Source organism: Muscardinus avellanarius, assembly GCF_963383645.1.
Source record: "Muscardinus avellanarius genome assembly, chromosome: 5".
Classification (NCBI taxonomy): Eukaryota; Metazoa; Chordata; class Mammalia; order Rodentia; family Gliridae; genus Muscardinus; species Muscardinus avellanarius.
In genome coordinates this window covers 44,118,055-44,138,701 of record NC_137790.1, presented here as the reverse complement: position 1 = coordinate 44,138,701, position 20,647 = coordinate 44,118,055, and the positions used below count along the sequence as shown (strand labels likewise).

At 35.4% G+C, this 20,647-nt stretch overlaps 1 protein-coding gene across 1 annotated transcript in view; it reads left to right on the top strand.

Annotated features, from left to right (window-relative positions):
- Positions 1-20,647, top strand: part of PROS1 (protein S) — a gene marked incomplete at its 3' end in the record, with an annotated part of 76,174 nt that overhangs the window by 16,261 nt on the left and 39,266 nt on the right. Inside the window, exons 2-3 of the mRNA XM_080696352.1 lie at positions 5,771-5,928; positions 9,204-9,228. Coding sequence (XP_080552478.1) covers positions 5,771-5,928; positions 9,204-9,228 — 183 coding nt within the window. The remainder of the gene's footprint in view (positions 1-5,770; positions 5,929-9,203; positions 9,229-20,647) is intronic.

Here is a 20,647-nt window from a genome sequence, read left to right as displayed (position 1 = left end):
TCCCTTATTCTTTATCTCTGTAATTTTCTATATTTTTTGTAAATAAGTTATCATTTTATTCTATTATTCTTTAGACGGTGTGTTATAGCCTTTTGGCTATTCAACGAGGCATTCTGAAAATCTGGTAGAAACTATTAAAGTGTAAACATCTACCTGACAGTATACAATACTCCACTCTTATATCTACCTAAGCACTTTAAAAGCTAAGTATTATACTAAGGTTTAAAAGGAGAGCCACTGAAACCTGGAGGGTTTTATTTTGGTTTGTTTTCAGTGATGGGGATTGAACCTAGGGCTTTGTACATGCTAAATACATACTCTGACATTGAGCTGAATCTCCAGCCCAAGTCCTGGATTCTTTCTAAGTCTCTCAGACTTGCTTATTTCAGACATCTGGTGGGGATTACAAGAAGTGGGATATTGCATAATGAGGCCAACTCTTTATTCTCGTTTTAAAAAAATGTCCCAGGGCAGTTTGCCTGTTGATTTTTCAGACATAAATATAGACAAAGGCCAATGAACTAATAATGTTCATGCCATCTCAACAAAATAGGTCAAATAGAACAGAAACAAAACATTTCCTGCGTGATATCCTCTTGGTACATGACGTCAAAATCAGATGGTGTTTTGGCGTCCTAGTGGGTAGAAAATGAAGAGAACAAGAGAAGCCGACTGCATGAATATCTTGCTCCACTCATGAAAGAGACCTCCTGTTGTAGCCTCATAAAATATAACCAGCTTGCAAAAACCTAGCAGTCAAGAGAAGAATAGAAAGGATTATAGAAAATTTCTCTTTCATACCTTGCCAAATTCTTTTAAATGAAGCATCTTCATTCATTAAGAGCAAACAAATGAAATAAAAGAAATGTCCAGTATGTTTTTTTTCTGGATAACAAGCTGCCTGTTCTATCATTTGGGTAAATGTATTTGTCATTTTGGAGAGAATAACTAGTATGCACTGCTTAGTTTAGCTATGGCTAAATCAAAGGCTCTTGCAGAGACACAGAAGAGGAATTTAATCTTTTTTTTTTTCTTGAGTGGGGCCAGAAAATTAAAGGTATAACTAAATTCGGGAGTAAGAAACTGTCCATTTTATTTCTGCTGTGGCTGAAGAGTTCAGGCACTGTTTCCCTACTCACTCATTGATCTGTTCCAGACTAGAGATCAATGGTCACATTTGTTAAAGTCACTAATATCTCTCCAACTTCTAAATAAATTCCAGCCCTCACAACTCTAATCCAAAGGTTTCAAAACTAACCTTTGTATACACATTGTCTAATCTACAAATTATTTCCTCTTTTTCTTCCCCTAGATTTAAATCCTTACCCAGACCTTTCTCTTATGACCTTGATTCTCTTGAGTATTTATCATTAGATTACTTATTCTGCAGTCCTTTCTAAGGACTAATTTAACTTTACAAAAATATTTAATTTTCTCTTTAATCTTTTTTTTTTTTTTTGGTACTGGGGTTCTTGGATGCCCTTCTCTCTCCGGGCTACACTCCCAGACCTATTTTATATTTTTTTAAATTTGGAAACAGGGTCTCTTAAGCCAGCAAGGCTGGCTCCAAACCAGTGGGATCCTCCTGTCTCTGCCTCCCAAGCACGGGGATTACAAGCGTGCGCCACCATGCCCGGCGTTCTAATCTTTAAAACAATAATTTGATAAGAAATAGTTGCTTAGTAGCATAATCTTCAATATGAAACATACTGAAATTTAAGAAAAAAGCATGTGTAATAACCCTTATTTTATAAAAACCTTTTAAAAATGAAGTCTAACATACATATAAGTACAAAATTTTATTTGAAAGGTAACACAAGCTCTTCTAAAAATTGATAATATTTATCTGGGATAGTAAATGCCTGCCTAAAACATCTTTGATTTTTATTAATTCTTGTAACCTTTTCAAATACTCTCATTTGCCATCTGTGGTAGAAATATTAGGAAAATAAGCAAAAAATGTTTTATAGTTAATTAGGATGTTATTTTTTAAAAAGATATTCTATATTCAGCCACTTGTTTGCCATCATTAGTAACTAAAGTTTTTCCATATTAATGCACTTCAATTTCTCATACTCTTTATTTAAGGAAAACATGCCATTTCAACCTTTCAGACATGTGAGATAACAATTATATCTCTATTATGCAGTTGTTCAATCTGTACAGTAAAAGCCATTTCCCTCATGTGCCCATCCCTAAGGCAGAAACAAAGCTAAAACACTTTAACAACCCAAATGCCCAAATGCTAGCCAGTATTCTTTTTCAGACACATTCTACCAGATGCAGTTTTTCATTCATTTGATGCCAAGTAATAAAGACCTAGGGGAAGCGACAGGCCGAAGGTAAAATTAAAAAGGTGTTGAGCTTCTGGAGGGAGGAATGGGAGAACCATCGTTGCAAAGAGATAGTATAAAAGAATTGTAGGGGATGAGCTGTCCTCAGGTTTGGAACTTTTTTCATCTACCACCTCTTCCCTATCTGACTGATCAGTTTAAGCAATTGGGCAGATCTACAGTCTTGCCCTCCCTAACCAGAGCAGCAAGTTTGAACACTTAACTGGGGAAGGAGAACAGAGGGGAGGGCTTCCCTTGACCAATGTGGAACTGAAATTGGTAGTGCTATCCCTACTAATGTTGTTATTGGTACTTTTATGAGACTAATACTGAGAAGTTAATCAAATTTATAGTAAAGAAAAACAGAAAGGTTTACTCCCACCTAAAGGGAACATTAAAACCTGTAAAGACAATTTCAAAAGAGGATTCCAGTTAATGTTTAAACAGTGATTGTGTTATTGACATATTTGTTCCATCGGCTGTGGTCAATATATATATATATATATATATATATATATATATATATATATTTTTTTTTTTTTTTTTTTTTGCACTACTGGGGATGGAACCAGGGGTATTCTACCTTTGAGTTACACACCTAGTCCTACTTTTTATTTTTTCTTTTGAAACAGGGTCTCACTGAGTTGCAAACGGCCCCACTAAGTAGTAGCTGAGGCTGTTCACAAACCGCAATCCTCCTGTCTCATCCTCCCAAATGCTGGGATTATGTGTGTCACCATGTCCGGCCCTATGTTTCCTATAGTAATTACATGCTTTGTGGTCTGATTTCTAGGTCTTTGAGACATTTCAAGTTGACTTTTATATCTTCTAACATTTTGAATCTAAATGTCACTCACACAGTGACATTAGTAAGCAACATAATTGAGTTTTTGGGTTTTTTTTTTTTTTTTGCGGGTCTGGGGATGGAACCCAGCATTTGACCTACGAGCCACACCCCTTGCCCTATTTTTTATTCTTTATTTAGAAACCGGGTCTCACTGAGTTGCAGAGGGCCTCACTAAGTAGCTGAGGCTGTCTGCGAACCATGATCCTCTGGTCTCAGCCTCCCAAATGCTGGGATTACAAGCGTGCGCCACCACGCCCGGCACAAGGTAATTGAGTTTTAACAAGGACTTTCTTGAGACACTTTATATTCCAAAATAGTGAACAAATATTAAGGACTTTGTGGCTAGTAAAAAATAAAAGACAGATTTCAGAGGCAGGCTTTTCTATTCTCAGCTGTGTGAACTTAATAAAATTAACTCACATAACTCCTAATTACATATAAAGTAGAAAATTATGATCTAAGAATAGTTGTCATTAGGATCAAGAAGTGATAATGCAAGAACTGCCTCTATTTGCCATGGTTATTATTATGATAAAATAATGAAACTTTTTAGACGTTCCTGCAGTCAGCAGGGTGGATATTTTTGGCGGAAGAACTTTGAGCCTGCTGATAAAGCACTTCTAACCACATTCTTGTCTCATCCTACATTCATGTAATTCTTTTGTTTATGTAATTCTTAATTTGTTTTCATAATGTCATGTTTATACATTTTTGGCAAAAATGTTTACTATTTTGAAAGCACGTTCTGTTAGTTGGGTGGGTTTATTATATAAAGGACAGTAAATGTCTTGTTTAAGATATGTCTTGACACATAATTGCTATTGTCTTAACAAACTCTTTTCTATATATTTCTCCATATAATATTTACTTATATGTAACATTGGCTGCTATATATAGCAAAAAGTTGCCTATATGTATACATATATACTTATGATATGTAATTTATATACATATATAAATAGTTTCGTGCTGTTTGTATAGTGTTCTAAAACTTGCATTTTCAACTTATACTTGGAGATCTTTAGGCTAAGATAGGTTTCTTTCCTTTTAGAAGTTGTATATTATTCCATGCATAAATGATTTATGGCTGATTTTTCTATTCCACTTTTGACAAATATTTAGTTTTTTTCTAATTTTTATTTATTTATTTTTGTGCTACTGGGAATGGAACCCAGAGGCTTTCTGCCTCAGGGCTATACTCCCAGACCTATTTTATGCTTTATTTGGAAACAGGGTCTCACTAAGTTGCTGAGAGCCTCACTAAGTAGCTGAGGCTGGCTTTGAAACTGTGCGATCCTCCTGTCTCAGTCTCCCAAATGCGGGGATTACAAGCGTGCACCACCATGCCTGGCTATTTTTTTTTTTCTAATTTCTGATCTCACAAACAGTCTCTATATTGCTCTCTTTATATTTTGTTTTTATCATTGAAGTGATTATAACTTTGCACTTTTTCCTGAACTGGTTGACCTGTTGTTTGTTTTTAATTTGCATAGCTGCTTTATAAAGTCTGGATGTATTTTTTTCTTTTCTATATGATTCAAGTAATCTCTAATCTATTGATTAGTAATAAATTTTGTTGCATTATTTTGTTGTTGTTGTTCAACTATTTAAATATTTTATGTAGCCAAAATTACCAATTATCTTTGCCTTTCATATTTTGTGCTTTGCATAAAGGCTTTCTTTTTATGGATTTTACTTTTCTATTAGTATGAGTAATCAAATATTTTAGCATATCAGGTACTATTCATGTAGCTGATTGGAAAATACTTCTGCATTGCTATACTTCCAGAGATCTCAAAAGCTTTTCATTAAAATCGAGAAAATTGCTTGGGAGGCGGAGACAGGAGGATTGCGCAGGTTCAAAGCCAGCCTCAGCTGGCTTAAGAAACCCTGTTTCCAAAAATAAAAAAGTATAAAAATAGGTCTGGGAGTGTAGCCCGGAGGTAGAAGGGCTTCCAGAACACACACACCAAAAAAAAAAAAAAAAAAAAAATCGAGAAAATTTATCTCTTGCTTTAAAGGTGATGTGACTATGACAAAAGACGTAGTCATTTTAGCATGCTTGCCCAATGTACCCAGAAGAATGTAAACATCAAATGTCATCTTTCTACTAGCTCTCTAGCATGAATTTTAATAATTTGTGTAGGTCATTGTAAATTTGTGTAAATGTACTTTAGTCGCATACCAAACCTACTTTCCAAATTGTTGACCAAAGTTTATATATCTGCATTTCTTTATAGTTCCAGTATAGTAAATTTTAAGTGTCATATAATTCATAGGCAGAAAACATTTTAGCTTTTATTGCTTAATAAAATGATATATTTTAAGCTTGGAGTGATAGTGCACTTTGTAACCCTAGTACTTCAGAGGTTGAGACATGAGGATCAGGTTTGTAGATAGCCTCAGCTACTTAGTGAGGCCCTCCACAACTTTGTGAGACCCTGTTTCCAAATAAAGAATAAAAAATTGGCTGAGGGTATAGCTTGGAAATAGAATGCCTTTGGGTTCAATCCCCAGCACCACACAAAAAAGAGATATATTTTAGAAGGAAAATGAAAGATTCATTCATACAAATTTATTTTTCCTTCAGTTTTGTCAAAGCAACACGCCTCACAAGTCCTGGTTAGAAAACGTCGTGCAAATTCTTTGCTTGAAGAAACCAAAAAGGGTAATCTTGAAAGAGAATGCATTGAAGAATTGTGCAATAAAGAAGAAGCAAGGGAAGTCTTTGAAAATAACCCTGAGACGGTAAGAAACCATGGAAACTCTCAGATTCACACGCCTAGACATACAATTGCATATTGAGCATTTCAAGCTTGCGTTCCCTTTCCACACATTAACACAATTCAGAAAGAAGTAACTTTTTAAAAAAAGTAGGCATATTAGGAAGACACTATTGTCAATATCAATGTGTTCTGACCAAACTGTAATTCACTGATATCTCATTAGTAGCAAATACTTTTGACCACAAAGTTTGTAAATATTTTCTACTTACCAGAATTTTGGAGTTATTGAGGGAAAAGAGGAGGAGGAGATCTCAAGTATAATGTGTGTGTGTGTGTGTGTGTGTGTGTGTGTGTGTGTGTACTCAGTAAATCTTTCCATTTTTTTGGAAATTCAGTATTTTTTAAATTTATTGATGCACTGTAATCGTTTATCATTATGAGGTAGAGAATGGTAGAGACATACATGCACACATCACTCATTTAGCCCTTCCCTAATCCCCACTACTTTCCCTCCTCCATCCCTTCTTCTCAAGTTTGCTTAGTAACTGCCTGATGTTTCTGTGAACATATATCATGTGCATTGGGGCGCTTCCCCCCCTTCCATCTTCCTCAGTTAGGTCAGCTTCTTTGCTCATCTAAGGTATTTCCTTCTTTGTCTAGAATCTCTCCTATGTCCATTTTCTTCATAGCTTTTGCATATTAGGGAGAACATCTGACTTTTCACTTTTTGTAACTGGTTAATCTCCAGGCTCTAGAAATAGACATTTAATCCTCAGAATTGTTTTACAATACTGCATATGCTGAGTGTATTTTTATTTTATAAACCCTTGGAAAGTTTTCTTAGCCCACTTTCTATCAGCCATAATCTTGAAGGTGTAAAACTTTCCACATTAGCCCCAAAATGTAATAAAAAAGACCTCTAAATATCATATAAAAATATAGGACCCCCAGATCTTATCCTTAGACTAAGGGAGGGTTTTCTCTAGCATACTCTATAGGTAGCAGGAGTATAAACAGCACCTCTAAGAAGTAGTGTGAGGGTGACCTTAAGAATTCAAACCTCATGATCTTTAGAGTTATCTCCAATATTTTTCCTGACATGAAGTATAACCTGGAGTATAAGAGGAAGAAAGCATTCAGAGTTCCTCTTTTTTATTTTAAATGCTTTTAATTGCTTTTTAAAATTTTTTATTGGTGCATTGTAGTCATACATCTTGATGGGATAAAAGATGGTGGAGACATAGGTGCACATAACACTCAACTAGCCCTCTTGAACCTCTCCATGGCTCTCAGTACCATGAGGATAAATGACAGTGAGCAAAAAACTATTCTTCTGTAATTAGAGATGTGTCCAACACTGTAGCAACTTGTGCCTTCTGGTCTTCTCTTGAATCCTACTTGCCTCCATCTAACCTAATAAATTTAAAGTGAGAATTTCTCAGACATTAATTTTTAATCTTCTTGGGATTGAATCAAAATGTTCTTCTTTCTGTTGTGTAGCTTTTATATATAAATGACTAAAAAGACAAATATATTTTATTCCATACAATATAGCAGAGTACATTTGTTGCACAGAATTTTACATTTTACATGTTTTATATTTCCATAGTAAAATGGAATGTGTATATGTTCTAAATTATATATAATACATTTCCATAATAATAAGGAATATATCATATAAATACAAGCATTCCTTTATATTATGAAAAATTTAAATATATACCAAAGTAGAACAATACAATAAACTGCAATATTATTGCCATCTCCCCTTTAGCAGTTGTCAATAATCCCCACTTTTTTTTTTTTTTTGCATATTCTCCATCCCTCCCACCCTAGTTTTTGCTTTGTTTTGCTGAAATATTTTAAAGCACATTGGCATGCCAGAGCTATCATATTATTACATTGCTCATGAATAGTTTAGTATTTATTTCACATATATATGAAATAAATACATATGAATTTGTATTGAATACATATATATATATATATGAAATAAATACATATGAAACATATGTGTGTGTGTGTGTGTGTGTGTGTGTGTGTGTGTGTATGTGTGTATTCTTAGAAATTAGCCTCTATTAAATGAGTGGTGAAGTAGAAGACTACAAGGAAGAAGAGGAAAGATGGAGAAAGAAAAACATATATTTTCTTACTTTCACTAATTCCAACATTGTTTTCATTGGCAGAAAAGAAAGATATCGCAGAGGGAATAATGCAGAAATGGGAGAAATGAAAGGAAAGAAATACATTGTTTATCCATTCTGTGCCCTATTTCAGTCATTCCCTGTTCATATCCTGAGTACTCTCAGTCCACATTCTCAACGTTAACTCTCTTGCTGACCTCCTTACTCTAATATAATCCTTTCCCCCTCACACCTTCACTCTTTGCACCACATTTCTTCCTGCTTATCCTCCTGACTTTTCTTCAGAATAAAACTACACTGTTGTCTGAATTACTCAGTATGGTATCCCTTCTTTATAGAAGGTGTGTCTTGTGAATTTAATATGCATGAGTCAGGAAGAGTGAGAGCTTTGACTCTGTACTAGATGAAGATATTCTCGGGACTTTTTAGGCTGGAACACTGAGTATGTTTTTATATAGAAATTCTGTTTTTTCATGATACTGTTCTTGTGCTGTTTATGCTACATGTTAGATATATTATGAATTAAAAATGTTTTAGTGGACCAACCTGGGAAACTTAATGTTAAAAATGTTTAACATTTCTTCCTTTTCATAAAGTACATTCCTTAATCTATATTACTGATTCACAGAATGCACAACCAATTTATATCACACATACTGTAGATGTTATGAGTTACCTGTGTCTACTTTATTTCATTTCAAATTCAAGTTCATTGTTATTCAACATTGGAACTGGTATGGGCGATTATCATGGCACAAAGTATATCAAATGGATATCTCATCATTATGGAAAAAATAAGTGATTTACAAAAAGGGGCATATGTGATTATATTTATCATCTTAAGTAGAACCTGTTTTCAGATTAGAGTCATGTTCCAAAGACATGATTTAATTTCTTTTTTTTTTTTTTTGCTTACAACATTTTCATTTCTGTATATAATGAAAAATATATTTTGTACCATGTTCTATACCTGCAATCCTCCTGTCTTAGCCTTCCAAGTACTGGGATTAAAAGCATGTGCCACCATGCCAAGCTCCCTATAATATTGATATTTTAATATGTAATTTATTTTATATTTAATGTAAAACATAACAATAAGTTTTAATTTTGTAATGAAATTTAGTTTTACTAATATATTTTCTTTTTTTTCTAGGATTATTTTTATCCAAAATACTTAGGTAAGTCTCAATTATATAATCTTAGACATGAACTTGGCTATAGTCAAGTCTAACTCTTCATTCATATATATCCCATACAATATAATTTCATTATCTTTAGCAATAAGATCTTTGTGTTCCTTTTATTTAATGAAATATAGACAAATTTGGAGTGGTTTTTAATTACCAAGTGACATTTTGACTTTTAGTTTTTTTATTCCCATGTCTTTCTCACAAAAAATTTTAGGACTCAGTTATATTTAGGCACACAAAAATCCTCTATGAATATGAGTTTTCATGAATTATCTTTCAATGAAAGGAAAAATCTCTGAATCCTTCACAGTATTTCATTTAGACATGTATAGAAATCATTAACAGCTTTTCTCTTTGTGACACCATTTCATCACTCCCTGCAGTTTCCTATCCATGTTCTGTTCTGGGATATGATTCTAGGCTCTCAAGGGATAGAAGTGACATTTCACTCATTATTTCGATTAAGTGTCAATTAAACGTAACAAAGCTCCAGTTTGCTTGAAGCAAAGATACAAATATATTATATTGACACTGCTTGGGAAGTTGTCAGTATTTCCAAGTAATAATCAAAGTAGAGTATAATTTTTTGCACCTCTTGCTGATGGTGCAAATTCTCCATGGCTCCAGAGCAAAGAGATGTCCCTCCTCTTTGTTCAAAATAATCCGTATCTGTGTGTCTTTTCACACTATTCTCATCCCAGCTAGCCTGAAGTAAATAAATAAAAAATTGAAAAAACCCACAGATATAAGCTCTGAAACACATTAATGTAGTTTAGCATTATTAATATAGTTTTGCAAATAATAATGACTCTTAAACTCATATATCTCTTGAAATTTGTTAGTATAATTATAGTTTAGTGTTTTTCTTTTTGTTTTGTTTTGGTATTGTCTTGTTCTGAGTATCCTTGCAAGAACTTCTGGGATTGCTGAGTGCCCCATGCTTGGGAGGCTGAGACAGGAGGATCACACAGGTTTGAAGCCAGCCTCAGCTACTTAGTGAGGCTCTCAGCAACTTAGTGAGACAATATTCCCAAATAAAATATAAAATAGGTCTGGGAGTATAGCATGGATGTAGAAAGCCTCTGGGTTCCACCCCCAGTACCACCAGACAACCAAACACAAAAAAAGAATTGCTGGGATCATTTTGAGATGGGAAATAGTTAACATTTTACCTTTTCTTAGGAGGATTTACATTGAGATGATGTTATGAACTTCTATTTATCCTTTAAAAAAGTAAGACTAAAAGCCCAAGACTACTGAATGGGAGATCCTTTGTGATTACTCTTCAATTTTTTAGTAGTACATGATGGTCTACCTCTAATATTTGTGGAACATCTTAAGCTATGGAGACTCAATTATAGTATACTACAACTCAGTCTACCCCATTACCAACTTTAAAACTAGCCTTGATGAACTATATCTTTCTTATATGTCAAATGAATAGAAATAATTTATCTAATAAGTTTGAAGCAAGCAATAAAATGATGCATTGTTTTCTGAACAAATAGTAAAAATATTTCTCATGCTAGTGTTCTTAGTTTTTTGCTGACTTTTCTATTCCCATTTTATTTGATTTTCCTCATTTATCTTCCCTTTTCTAGTTACTAATGTCAAACTTCAATAATTTTCTTCATATTTAAAAAAGGGAAACTAAAAAGTTAATTGTGAGGTGGCATTATATGTTTTTGTAGATATAAGTGGAATAAGATTGTCTAACATTTTTTGCTGTCATGTTTTAAAAGGGTAATGAACTTAGGCGTATATCCATGAAAATGATCTCTTCTTTTTAAATTTATATGTGATTCCTCACTTTCTAAATGAAAACCAAGGATATGCACGGCTGACATAAAAAAAAAAAGACTATCAAGACTACTTGAGCTTTTCAATTTTGGATAGGAATTAAATATTTTATAGCAAAAAGAGACAGTATTTTCCTATTAAAAATTATAAGCTTCAACAATGACACATCTGAGCTGAACCATACTGTAGAACAAATGGACCTACAGATTTTTACAAAACATTTCATCCAAAAGCAACCAAATATGCATTCATTTCATTAGCACATGGAACATTCTCTATAGTAGATACTATGTTAGGACAGAAATCAAGTTTTAGTGATTAACATGAATAAAACTATCATGTATATTCTCAAAACACAATGGATTAAAACTATAAATCAACAGTAAGTAGAATGGAAAGTACACAAACACATGGAAATTGGATAGCATACTGCTAAATGAACAATGGGCAATGGAAGAAATCCAAAGGGAAATTAAACAACCTAAAGAAATTAGTAAAATGAAAACACAGGATACTAAAGTTCGTGGGGCAAGGCAGAAGCACTACAGAGAGCTAGGTGCGGTGGCACACACTTGTAATCCCAGTACTTGAGAGGCTAAGACAGGAAGATCGCAGGTTCGTGGCCAACCTCAGCAACTTAGTGAGGTTCTCAGCCAGTTAGTGAGACCCTGTTTCAAAATAAAGAATAAAAAATAGGGTTGGGGTGTAGCTCAGAGGTAGGATGCCCCTTAGTCGAATCCCCAGTTCTGCCAAAAAAATATAAAAGTACTACTTAGAGGGAAGTTCATAGTAATACATGAGCACATTAAGAAACTGAGGTGTCAAATAAATAACCTAACAATGCACCCCAAAGTAAGAAAAGCAACAAGAATGAAAACCCAAAGTTAACAGAAGGGAAAAATAACAGGTATCAGAACAAAAATAAATAAAAACTAAAAAAACTTAAAAAAAATGGAGCAAAGAATTGGTATTTGAAAAGATAAATGAAATTGTCATCTTTATCTAGACTAACCCAGAATAAAGGAGAAAAGACCCAAGTAAATAAAATCAGATAAGAAAAATCAACATTACAGTTGATACCACAGAAATATGTAAGACCATAAGAAACTATAATGAGCAACTGTATATTAAAAAAGAAAACCCTGGGTAATCAGGGCTCAGACTATAACTCTGTGGTAGAATTATTGACTCACATGTGGAAAGACCCAGGTTCAGTCTCTAACACTGCAAAAACAAAAACAAAAGCAACTGGAAAACCTGGAAGCAATAAATAAATTTCTCAAAGTATACAACCTACCAAAATGGAATAAAAAAGAATAGAAAATTTAAACAGTTATGTAAAATCTAAACAGAAATAGACAATTTAATGTGTAATGTGATTGAAGCAATAATTTAAAATCTCCCATCTAGGAGCTGGGCATGGTGACGCATGCCTGTAATCCCAGCAATTAGGAGGCTGAGACAGGAGGATCCAGGTTTGTGGACAGCCTCAGCTACTTAGTGAGGTCCTTGCAACTCAGTGAGACCCTGTTTCAATATCAAAAAACAGGGCTGGGAGTGTCAGTCAGAGATAGAATGCCCCTAGGTTTCATCCCCAGTACCACACACACACACACACACACACACACACACACACAAATTCCCCATCCAAAAAAATCCAATATCTAATGGCTTTACAGCTAAATTTTGTAAAATCATTTAAGGAAGAACTAATGTCAATTTTTCTTAAAGTATTACAAAACATTGAAATGGAAGGAACTCTATCAAAAAATTTTTTATGAGGCCAGGATTATCTTTATACCCCTAACAGACAAAGACTAAAAAAAAAAAAAAAAAAAACACTACAGACCCATATTCCTGATGAAAGCAGATGCAAAATTTCTCAATAAAGCAGTACAAGCAAACTAAGTAAAATAGCATATCAGAAAAGCCATATACCTTGATCTGCTGGAATTCATATTAGGGATGCAAGGATAATTCAACACACACAAATCAATAAACAGGACACAGCATACCAACAGAATAAAGAACAAGAGCCATGTGATCATTTCAATAGATGCAAAATAGAAAAAAATATTAATTTATCTCTTATAAAATTGTCCTATAGGCCAAGTGTGGTGGCACAAGCTTGTAATCCCAGCATTTGGGATGCTGAGACAGGAGGATTGCGGTTCATGGACAGCCTCAGTTACTTAGGCCCTGTTTCAAAATAAAGAATAAATAAATAAGGCTGAGGTTGTCGCTTGAAGATAGAATGCCCCTGAGTTCCATCCCCAGTACTGCAAAAATAAATAAATAAATAAATAAATAAATAAATAAATAAATTGTCCTATAAAAAATTTAGAGGAGGAAGCCCCCTATTTTTAGTGACATAAATATGTCCCCCGTCTCATTAAAAATCAAAATATTGACGGGAATGGTGGTGCATGCTTGTAATCCCCACACTTGGGAGGCGGAAACAGGAGGATCGCGCAGGAGGAAGCCAGCCATGCTGGCTTAAGAGACACTGTTTCCAAATAAAAATATAAAATATAGGTCTGGGAGTGTAGCCCGGAGGTAGAAGGGCTTCCAGGAACCCCAGTACCACACAAAAAAAAGTTATTTTAATGAAATCTCCACACCAGATAAGATGAGTCTGGAAGTGAGTGATTAACTCGAAGGAACAAATGAACCAAAGGCAAAAATACCTAATACTCTTTAGGTTTGGGTGCTCCAGAAAGATCACACGATGTAAAATTTCTATGCCATTATATTATAACCCACCATGACTATAACGCACCATGGGAGACTGAATAAGGACTCCCCCAAAATACTATGTCCTAATCTTAGAATATGGGGATGATATTTTATATGGAAAAAGAACTATTGCATATGTGATTAAGGATCTTGAGATGAGGATATTATCCCGATTTATCTGGGAAGGCCCTTTGTAATCCTGTGGATTATTCAGGGTTGGGGGGCAGGAGTGAATGTAAGATGTTTGATGCTGGAGTAGGAACTGGGAGTGGTGCAAAAAGGAAACCGTGAAGGAAGGAATACAGACAGCCTCTGGAAGCTGAAAAAGCAAGAAGGGGAATTTTACCTTGAAGTCTCTTGAAGGAGTAAACCCCTGGTGAAGCCTTGGTTTGGGCTTCTGATACCCATAAGGATTAGAGAATAAATTTGTATTATTTAAACTAAGTTTGTGGTAATGTGTTACTGTAGTAGTAGGAAACTTAAACCACACTGAATTCAAATAAGCCTTTGAGTTTGTATGTGATAAATGGTGCTTTCCAAAGATAATGCAAAAGTATCTCTCATTCTACTTACTCATCTGAAATGTCATTTTGCTCCCCCTCACACCCTTATCTGAGGTAGAATTCTTACTCTTGGATGGACCCAGAACTGCTGTCTTCAACATGATATGATGAAAGTGATACAGTGCCCCTTCACTGGCCTAGCAGCTTCTTCTTTGGGGAAGCTAGCTGCCTTGAAAGATGTGCCACTCTAAGACCAGCATACTATGAGAAACCCAGGCACATGGAGAGGCCTTGACATATATACTGAGAGAGAGGTGCCAAAGAACATGAGGTGTTAGATGCGTGCAGGAAGAGATGTCTTGGAGCAGCTTTTTCCTTCCCCAGCTAGCCTGGCTGAGTCCATGTAAGACCTTTAGCCCCACCAGACTCTTTCCAAATATTGACATACAAATCATGAGCAAAATACTGTGATTGCTTAAGCTACTAGTTTGGGTGATGACTTGTCACTCAGCAAAAGATCACCAAAACATTGACCGGGCTTGTGGCACATGCCTTTAATCCCAGCCCTTGGGAGACCAATTCAGAAGGTTTGAGATCAGCCTCAGCAACTTAGCAAGACCCTGTTTCAAAATAAAATAAAATAAAATAAAATAAAATAAAATAAAATAAAATAAAATAATGCTGGGGGTTTAGCTCAGGCATATAATGCCATGAGTTTAATCTCTAGTACCAACAGGGAAAAACATAACCAAAACATTACCTTTTTTTTGGGAAGTTGCTGACTATCTGAGCAATGAAACAATAAATATGTCTTCAGTGGCTGTTGGGAAATATGTTTTTAGCACTAAATGACTTCTAGTTACTTTAAAATTCTCATGTGCTTCATCTCTGTCACCTGTTATTTCTTAGTTTACTGGCAACAAATGTTAGGTAACTATATTTAATTTCACGGATTGTAGTCAGGAATAAAAGGAATTCAGAAAACTTGCTTTGTGATATTAAGAAATTATACAAATATTATTGCGGTAGTCTCTGTTCAACATTAGAATGTTTGGAAGTTGCCTGCAGCAACCAGAAACACTAGCTCCTATTGACTTAATTATGCAGACTTACTAAATCAGCCTCTGGGCTGTAGTAACAGGTTTCTCTGCTGCAGAATTAAATACACAGGTCTTTTTCATTTCTGATTTAAAATTCTTCTACAAAAAAAAGCTTTCCTAAACTATTTTTATGATTTTTATATTTATTATAATCCTGCCTATAGATTTTTTAGTTTTTATAAAGGTAGATGGAGCACCACAACAAGAAATCCAGTCACAACAGCTACTAATGACAATGAACTAGAAGGAAAGGTACTGAGAAAGGAAGGAAGGAAGGAAGGAAGGAAGGCCAGCCAAAAAGAGAAAAACTTCACAGTCATTTCTTTTTATGTTGAGACTGAAAAGAATACTTTGGATTCACAAGCCAATGTCACAATGGAAATAAATCCAGATTCAGAGATTTTGCAGTTACTTGAAGAGGGCATAGAGCCAACACTCCAACAGATAGGCATGGGTAAAAACTTTCTCATCAAGACTCCAAAGGCATAAGAAATTAAAACAAGGACAAATATGTGAGATTGCATGAAACTGAAGACATTCTCTGCAGCAAAGAAAACTATCAAGAACCTCGATAGAGAGCTGATAGATCTCTGAGAGATCTTTGCCGGCTACTCTTCTGATAGAGGACTGTTATCTAGATTATACAAAGAACTGCAGAAACTCACCACCAACAAAACAAAGCAAAACCAAATAACCCAATTGAAAAAATGGGTAAGTGAACTAAATAGACCCTTCACATAAGAAGAAAAGCAAATGGCTAATTCATACATGAAAAAATTCTCAACATCATTAGCAATCAGAGAGATGCAAATCAAAACTACCTTGAGATTTCACCTAACCCCAATCAGAATGGCAATCATTAAAAACACTAACAAGCCAGGCATGGTGGCGCATGCTTGTAATTCCAGCATTTGGGAGGCTGACGCGGCCAGCCTCAGCTACTACTGAGGCCCTCCACAATTCAGTGAGACCCTGTTTCAAAATAAAATATAAAAAATAGGACTGGGGGTGTATCTTGGAGATAGAATCCCTCTGGATTCCATCTCCAGTACCTCAAAAAACAAACAAAAAAAATAATAAAAAACCACAAACAATAATAAATGCTGGTACGCATGTGTAAAAATAGGAATTCTGATACATTTTTGGTAAGATTGCAAATTAGTGCAGCCACTCTGGAAAAGAGTGTGGAGGGTCCTCAGAGGAACGGGAATGAACCTACCATACAACCCTGCTATACCACTCCAAAAATTTATCCAAAATAATTGAAAATGGACTACCATAGTAATGAACACATATTTATGTTTAAAGCTGCACAATTCATAATTGCCAAACTATGGAACCAGCTATGATGTCCATAAACAGATGATTGGATTATAAAATTATGGGCTATATACACAATGGAAGCCATAAGAAGCCATAAAAAACCATAAAAACAAAATTATGTCATTTGCAGGGAAATGGATATAACTGGATAATATTGTGCGAAATAAGATTAGTCAGTCACAAAACGTGATGGTTGGATGTTTTCCCCCATCTGTGGAAGCTAGGGAGAAATTGGGACACAGAAGGGACTCCAGACAAAGAAGGAGAAACCTTAGTGGAATGAAGGAGAGGGCCTGAGGGAGATGGGTGTGGGGAGGAAGATTTGAAGAAGGAAACACCTCAATGGACATGATGTACTTACACAAGGTTATCAAAGCCAACCACAAAGCATGGGAAGGTGGGAAGGTGGGGAGGGAGAGGGAGTGGAGTAGAAACTGGAGGAGGGCTCAACCAATGCTGTGTGCATGTGTGCCTCTATCACCCTGAGCTCGATCAAGATGGGTGATTATGGTGCACCAATACAAAATAAAAGAAAAGGGAAAGCATAACTAAGAAGAATTCCTTTGTCTCTAAAGATTTATCTTTTAGTTAGTGGCTGTGCTGAAGACTTATGAACATCTGTGACTCCCAGAAATGGTAATGATGACTTCACAAAGTTACACCTGGACCCCTTTGAAAACTAAAGCTGAACAACAACAGAATTTTTGGAACAAGAATGTAAAAGTTACTCTTTCACATTACTTTACATTTTACAGTTCAAAACTATAGAGCAAGAATCCAATTAATTACAGTGTCCTTTAATGGTTCCCTTAACAGTTTGGAATGAAGAATATGTTATAATTCAAATGAAGCTACTGCTAAAAATTCAAATGACTTTCCAATAAAAATAGACCTTTCACTTGAGATAAATTAGATCAACTATCTCAGCCCAACATGATGTGCCAAAGGTCAGAAATATCCTCCAATCAGAACTTGCCTGTGTGAGACATGAAGCTAGAATCGGTATTCCAGATGATGCCTAATATATATATATTTTTTCTGTGGTACTGGGGTTCCTGGAAACCCTTCTACCTCCGGGCTACACTCCCAGACCTATTTTATTTTTATTTGAAAACGGGATCTTTTAAGCCGCGAGGCTGGCTTTGAACCTGTGCAATCCTCCTGTCTCTGCCTCCCAAGCGCGGAGATTACAAGCTTGTGCCACCACGCCAGGCTAATGTCTAACATTTTATTCACACAGCAGTTTGTTACATAAGCCTGCCTGTGAAGGGAATGTTTAAATAGTTTGAAGACCTGGTGAGTGATTTTTTAATATAAATGAGATAAAAAGATTTCTTGTACAGATCTGGATGGATTTGGGGATATAGCTCATTTTCAATAGAACATCTAAACCAAAAAATTAAAAATCCATGAAAACTGGGGTAAAACAGTAATAATACAATAAAAATATATTTTGTGGTATTAAAGATTGAAGCCAGGGTATTCTACCTCTGAGCTACATCTCCAGCTCTATTTTATTCTTTATTTTGAAACAGAGTCTCACTAAGTTGCAGAGGGCCACAGAGATTGCTGAGGCTGGCCAGGAACCTATGATCCTCCTGTCTTAGCAACCCAGGTACTGGGATTACAAGCGTGTGTCACCATGCCTGGCTTACAAAAAAATCTTTTGAAGAATAATCATCTCACATATAGAAGCGAACCAAAACACGTTGAAGATGGAAAGATCGCAATTAGAAATCTCCTAAGTACCACAGGAAACACAGTGGTAGAGGATTAAGCTGGGAGCACATGCAGAAGCAGGACCCTCTTTATCAAAGGAAGTTGATAAAGTCCTGTTGGATGCTGGCCTTTCAGAAGTGAGAGTCCAGACTGGACTTTTTATGTGTCTGAACATTTTTTTTTTCAAAGACATGAAATATCTAAGTATGTCAGCAATCCTGTGTCTCAGAACAGGGCTAAGATGGACCTTCTAAGACAAACAATATCGCTTGAGGCACCCGATCCTCAGAGTACCAAAAGAAAACATGTTGATAAGTCTTAGATGTGTGTCCTTAGGTTATTTACTTGAGGATTTTCTGTTTTTCTTATGTGAGCACTCAGTGCTATGAATTTTCCTCATAATACTGCCTTCAAAGTGTCTCAGAGGTTTTGATATGTTGTATCTCTATTTTCATTTGTTTCTAGAAATTTCTTGATTTCACCCCTTACTTTTTTTTTATGACCCAGTCTTCATTCAGCAGAAACTAAAAGGTGAATCAATACGTAGAACTGCATGAAACTGAAGACCTTCTGTATAGCCAAGGAAACTATCAAGAACCTCAACTGAGAGCCAACAGAATGGGATAATATATTTGCCAACTACTTCTCTGATAGAGGACTAATATCTAGAATATACAGAGAACTCAAGAAACTCATCACTAAGAAAACAACTAACCCAATCAAAAAAATTGGCAGATGAATTAAATAGACACTTAATGAAAGAAGCTATTCAAATGGCCAATAAATGCATGAAAAAAATGCTCAACATCATTAGCAATCAGAGAGATACAAATAAAAATTACCCTGAGATTTCACCTAACTCCAACTAGAATGGCAATCATTCAAAACACAAACAACAACAAATGCTGGAGAGGATGTGGAGAAGTGGGAACTCTAAAACATTGTTGGTGGAATTGCAAATTAGTGCAACCACTTTGGAAAACAGTATGGAGGATCCTCAGAAGAATGGGAACAAACTTACCATTTGATCCAGCAATACCACTTCTGGGTATCTACCCAAACGAAAGGAAACCAAACTACCAAACTAATGTATGTATATCTATGTTCATAGATGCACAATTCACCATTGCCAAACTATGGAACCAGCCAAAATGTCTGTCAAAAGATGAATGGATTATGAAACTGTGGGATATGAATACAATGGAATTTTACTCAGCCATAAAGAAAACACAATTACGCCGGGCGTGGTGGCGCACGCTTGTAATCCCCACGCTTGGGAGGCGGAGACAGGAGGATTGCGCAGGTTTGAAGCCAGCCGCGCTGGCGTAAGAGACCCTGTTTCAAAAAATATATAAAATAGGTCTGGGAGCGTAGCCCGGAGGTAGAAGGGCTTCCAGGAACCCCAGTACCACCAAAAAAAAAAAAAAAAAAAAGAAAGAAAGAAAGAAAGAAAGAAAGAAAACACAATTACACCATTTACAGGGAAATGGATGGAACTGTATGCTAAGTGAGATTAGTCAGTTACAAAAAAATAAGAAATTGGATGCTCTCCCTAATATGCAAAAGCTAGAAAGAAATGGGTAACAGAAGGAACTCAATGAGCAAATAAGGTGACCTAACTGAGGGGATGAGAGGAGGAAAGAGGGAAACTCTCTAAAGCACATGATGTACTTAAACATATCAAATTCAATCACTAAGCCAAGCATGGGAAGGAGGTATGGGGAAGGGTTGGGGTGGAGATTGGGTAAGGGCTAATTGGGTATTGTGTGCATGTATGTCTCCACCATCTTTTATCCCATTAAGATATATGACTACAATGCACCAATAAAAAATTTAAAAAAGAAGACTGTGATTGAAATATTCCTGAAATATAGTAGAATAACATAGTAGATGTCCTGGATTACAAGATTTAATTGAAGAAAACATTTTGAAATGGGAAAAATGAATTTGCATTGTCTTGCTGACCAAGCAACAGGTAGAATTAATACCTAACAAAAAAGAAATTTCAGATGTGGAAGGAATGGAAAAAAAGTTTTCAGTAACATGACAGGATTTTGATGATTATTCCTGAAAATATGTAACATCACAAAATAACATCCCAGAAGAAGAGGAAACTAAAATTGCTGTCAATACAATTTGATAATAGAAGATTAACGATGGAATTCCACCTTCTCAATTCAGCTGAAACTTCAGAAATATCTTACCCCAGGTGGGAAGGGGACATCA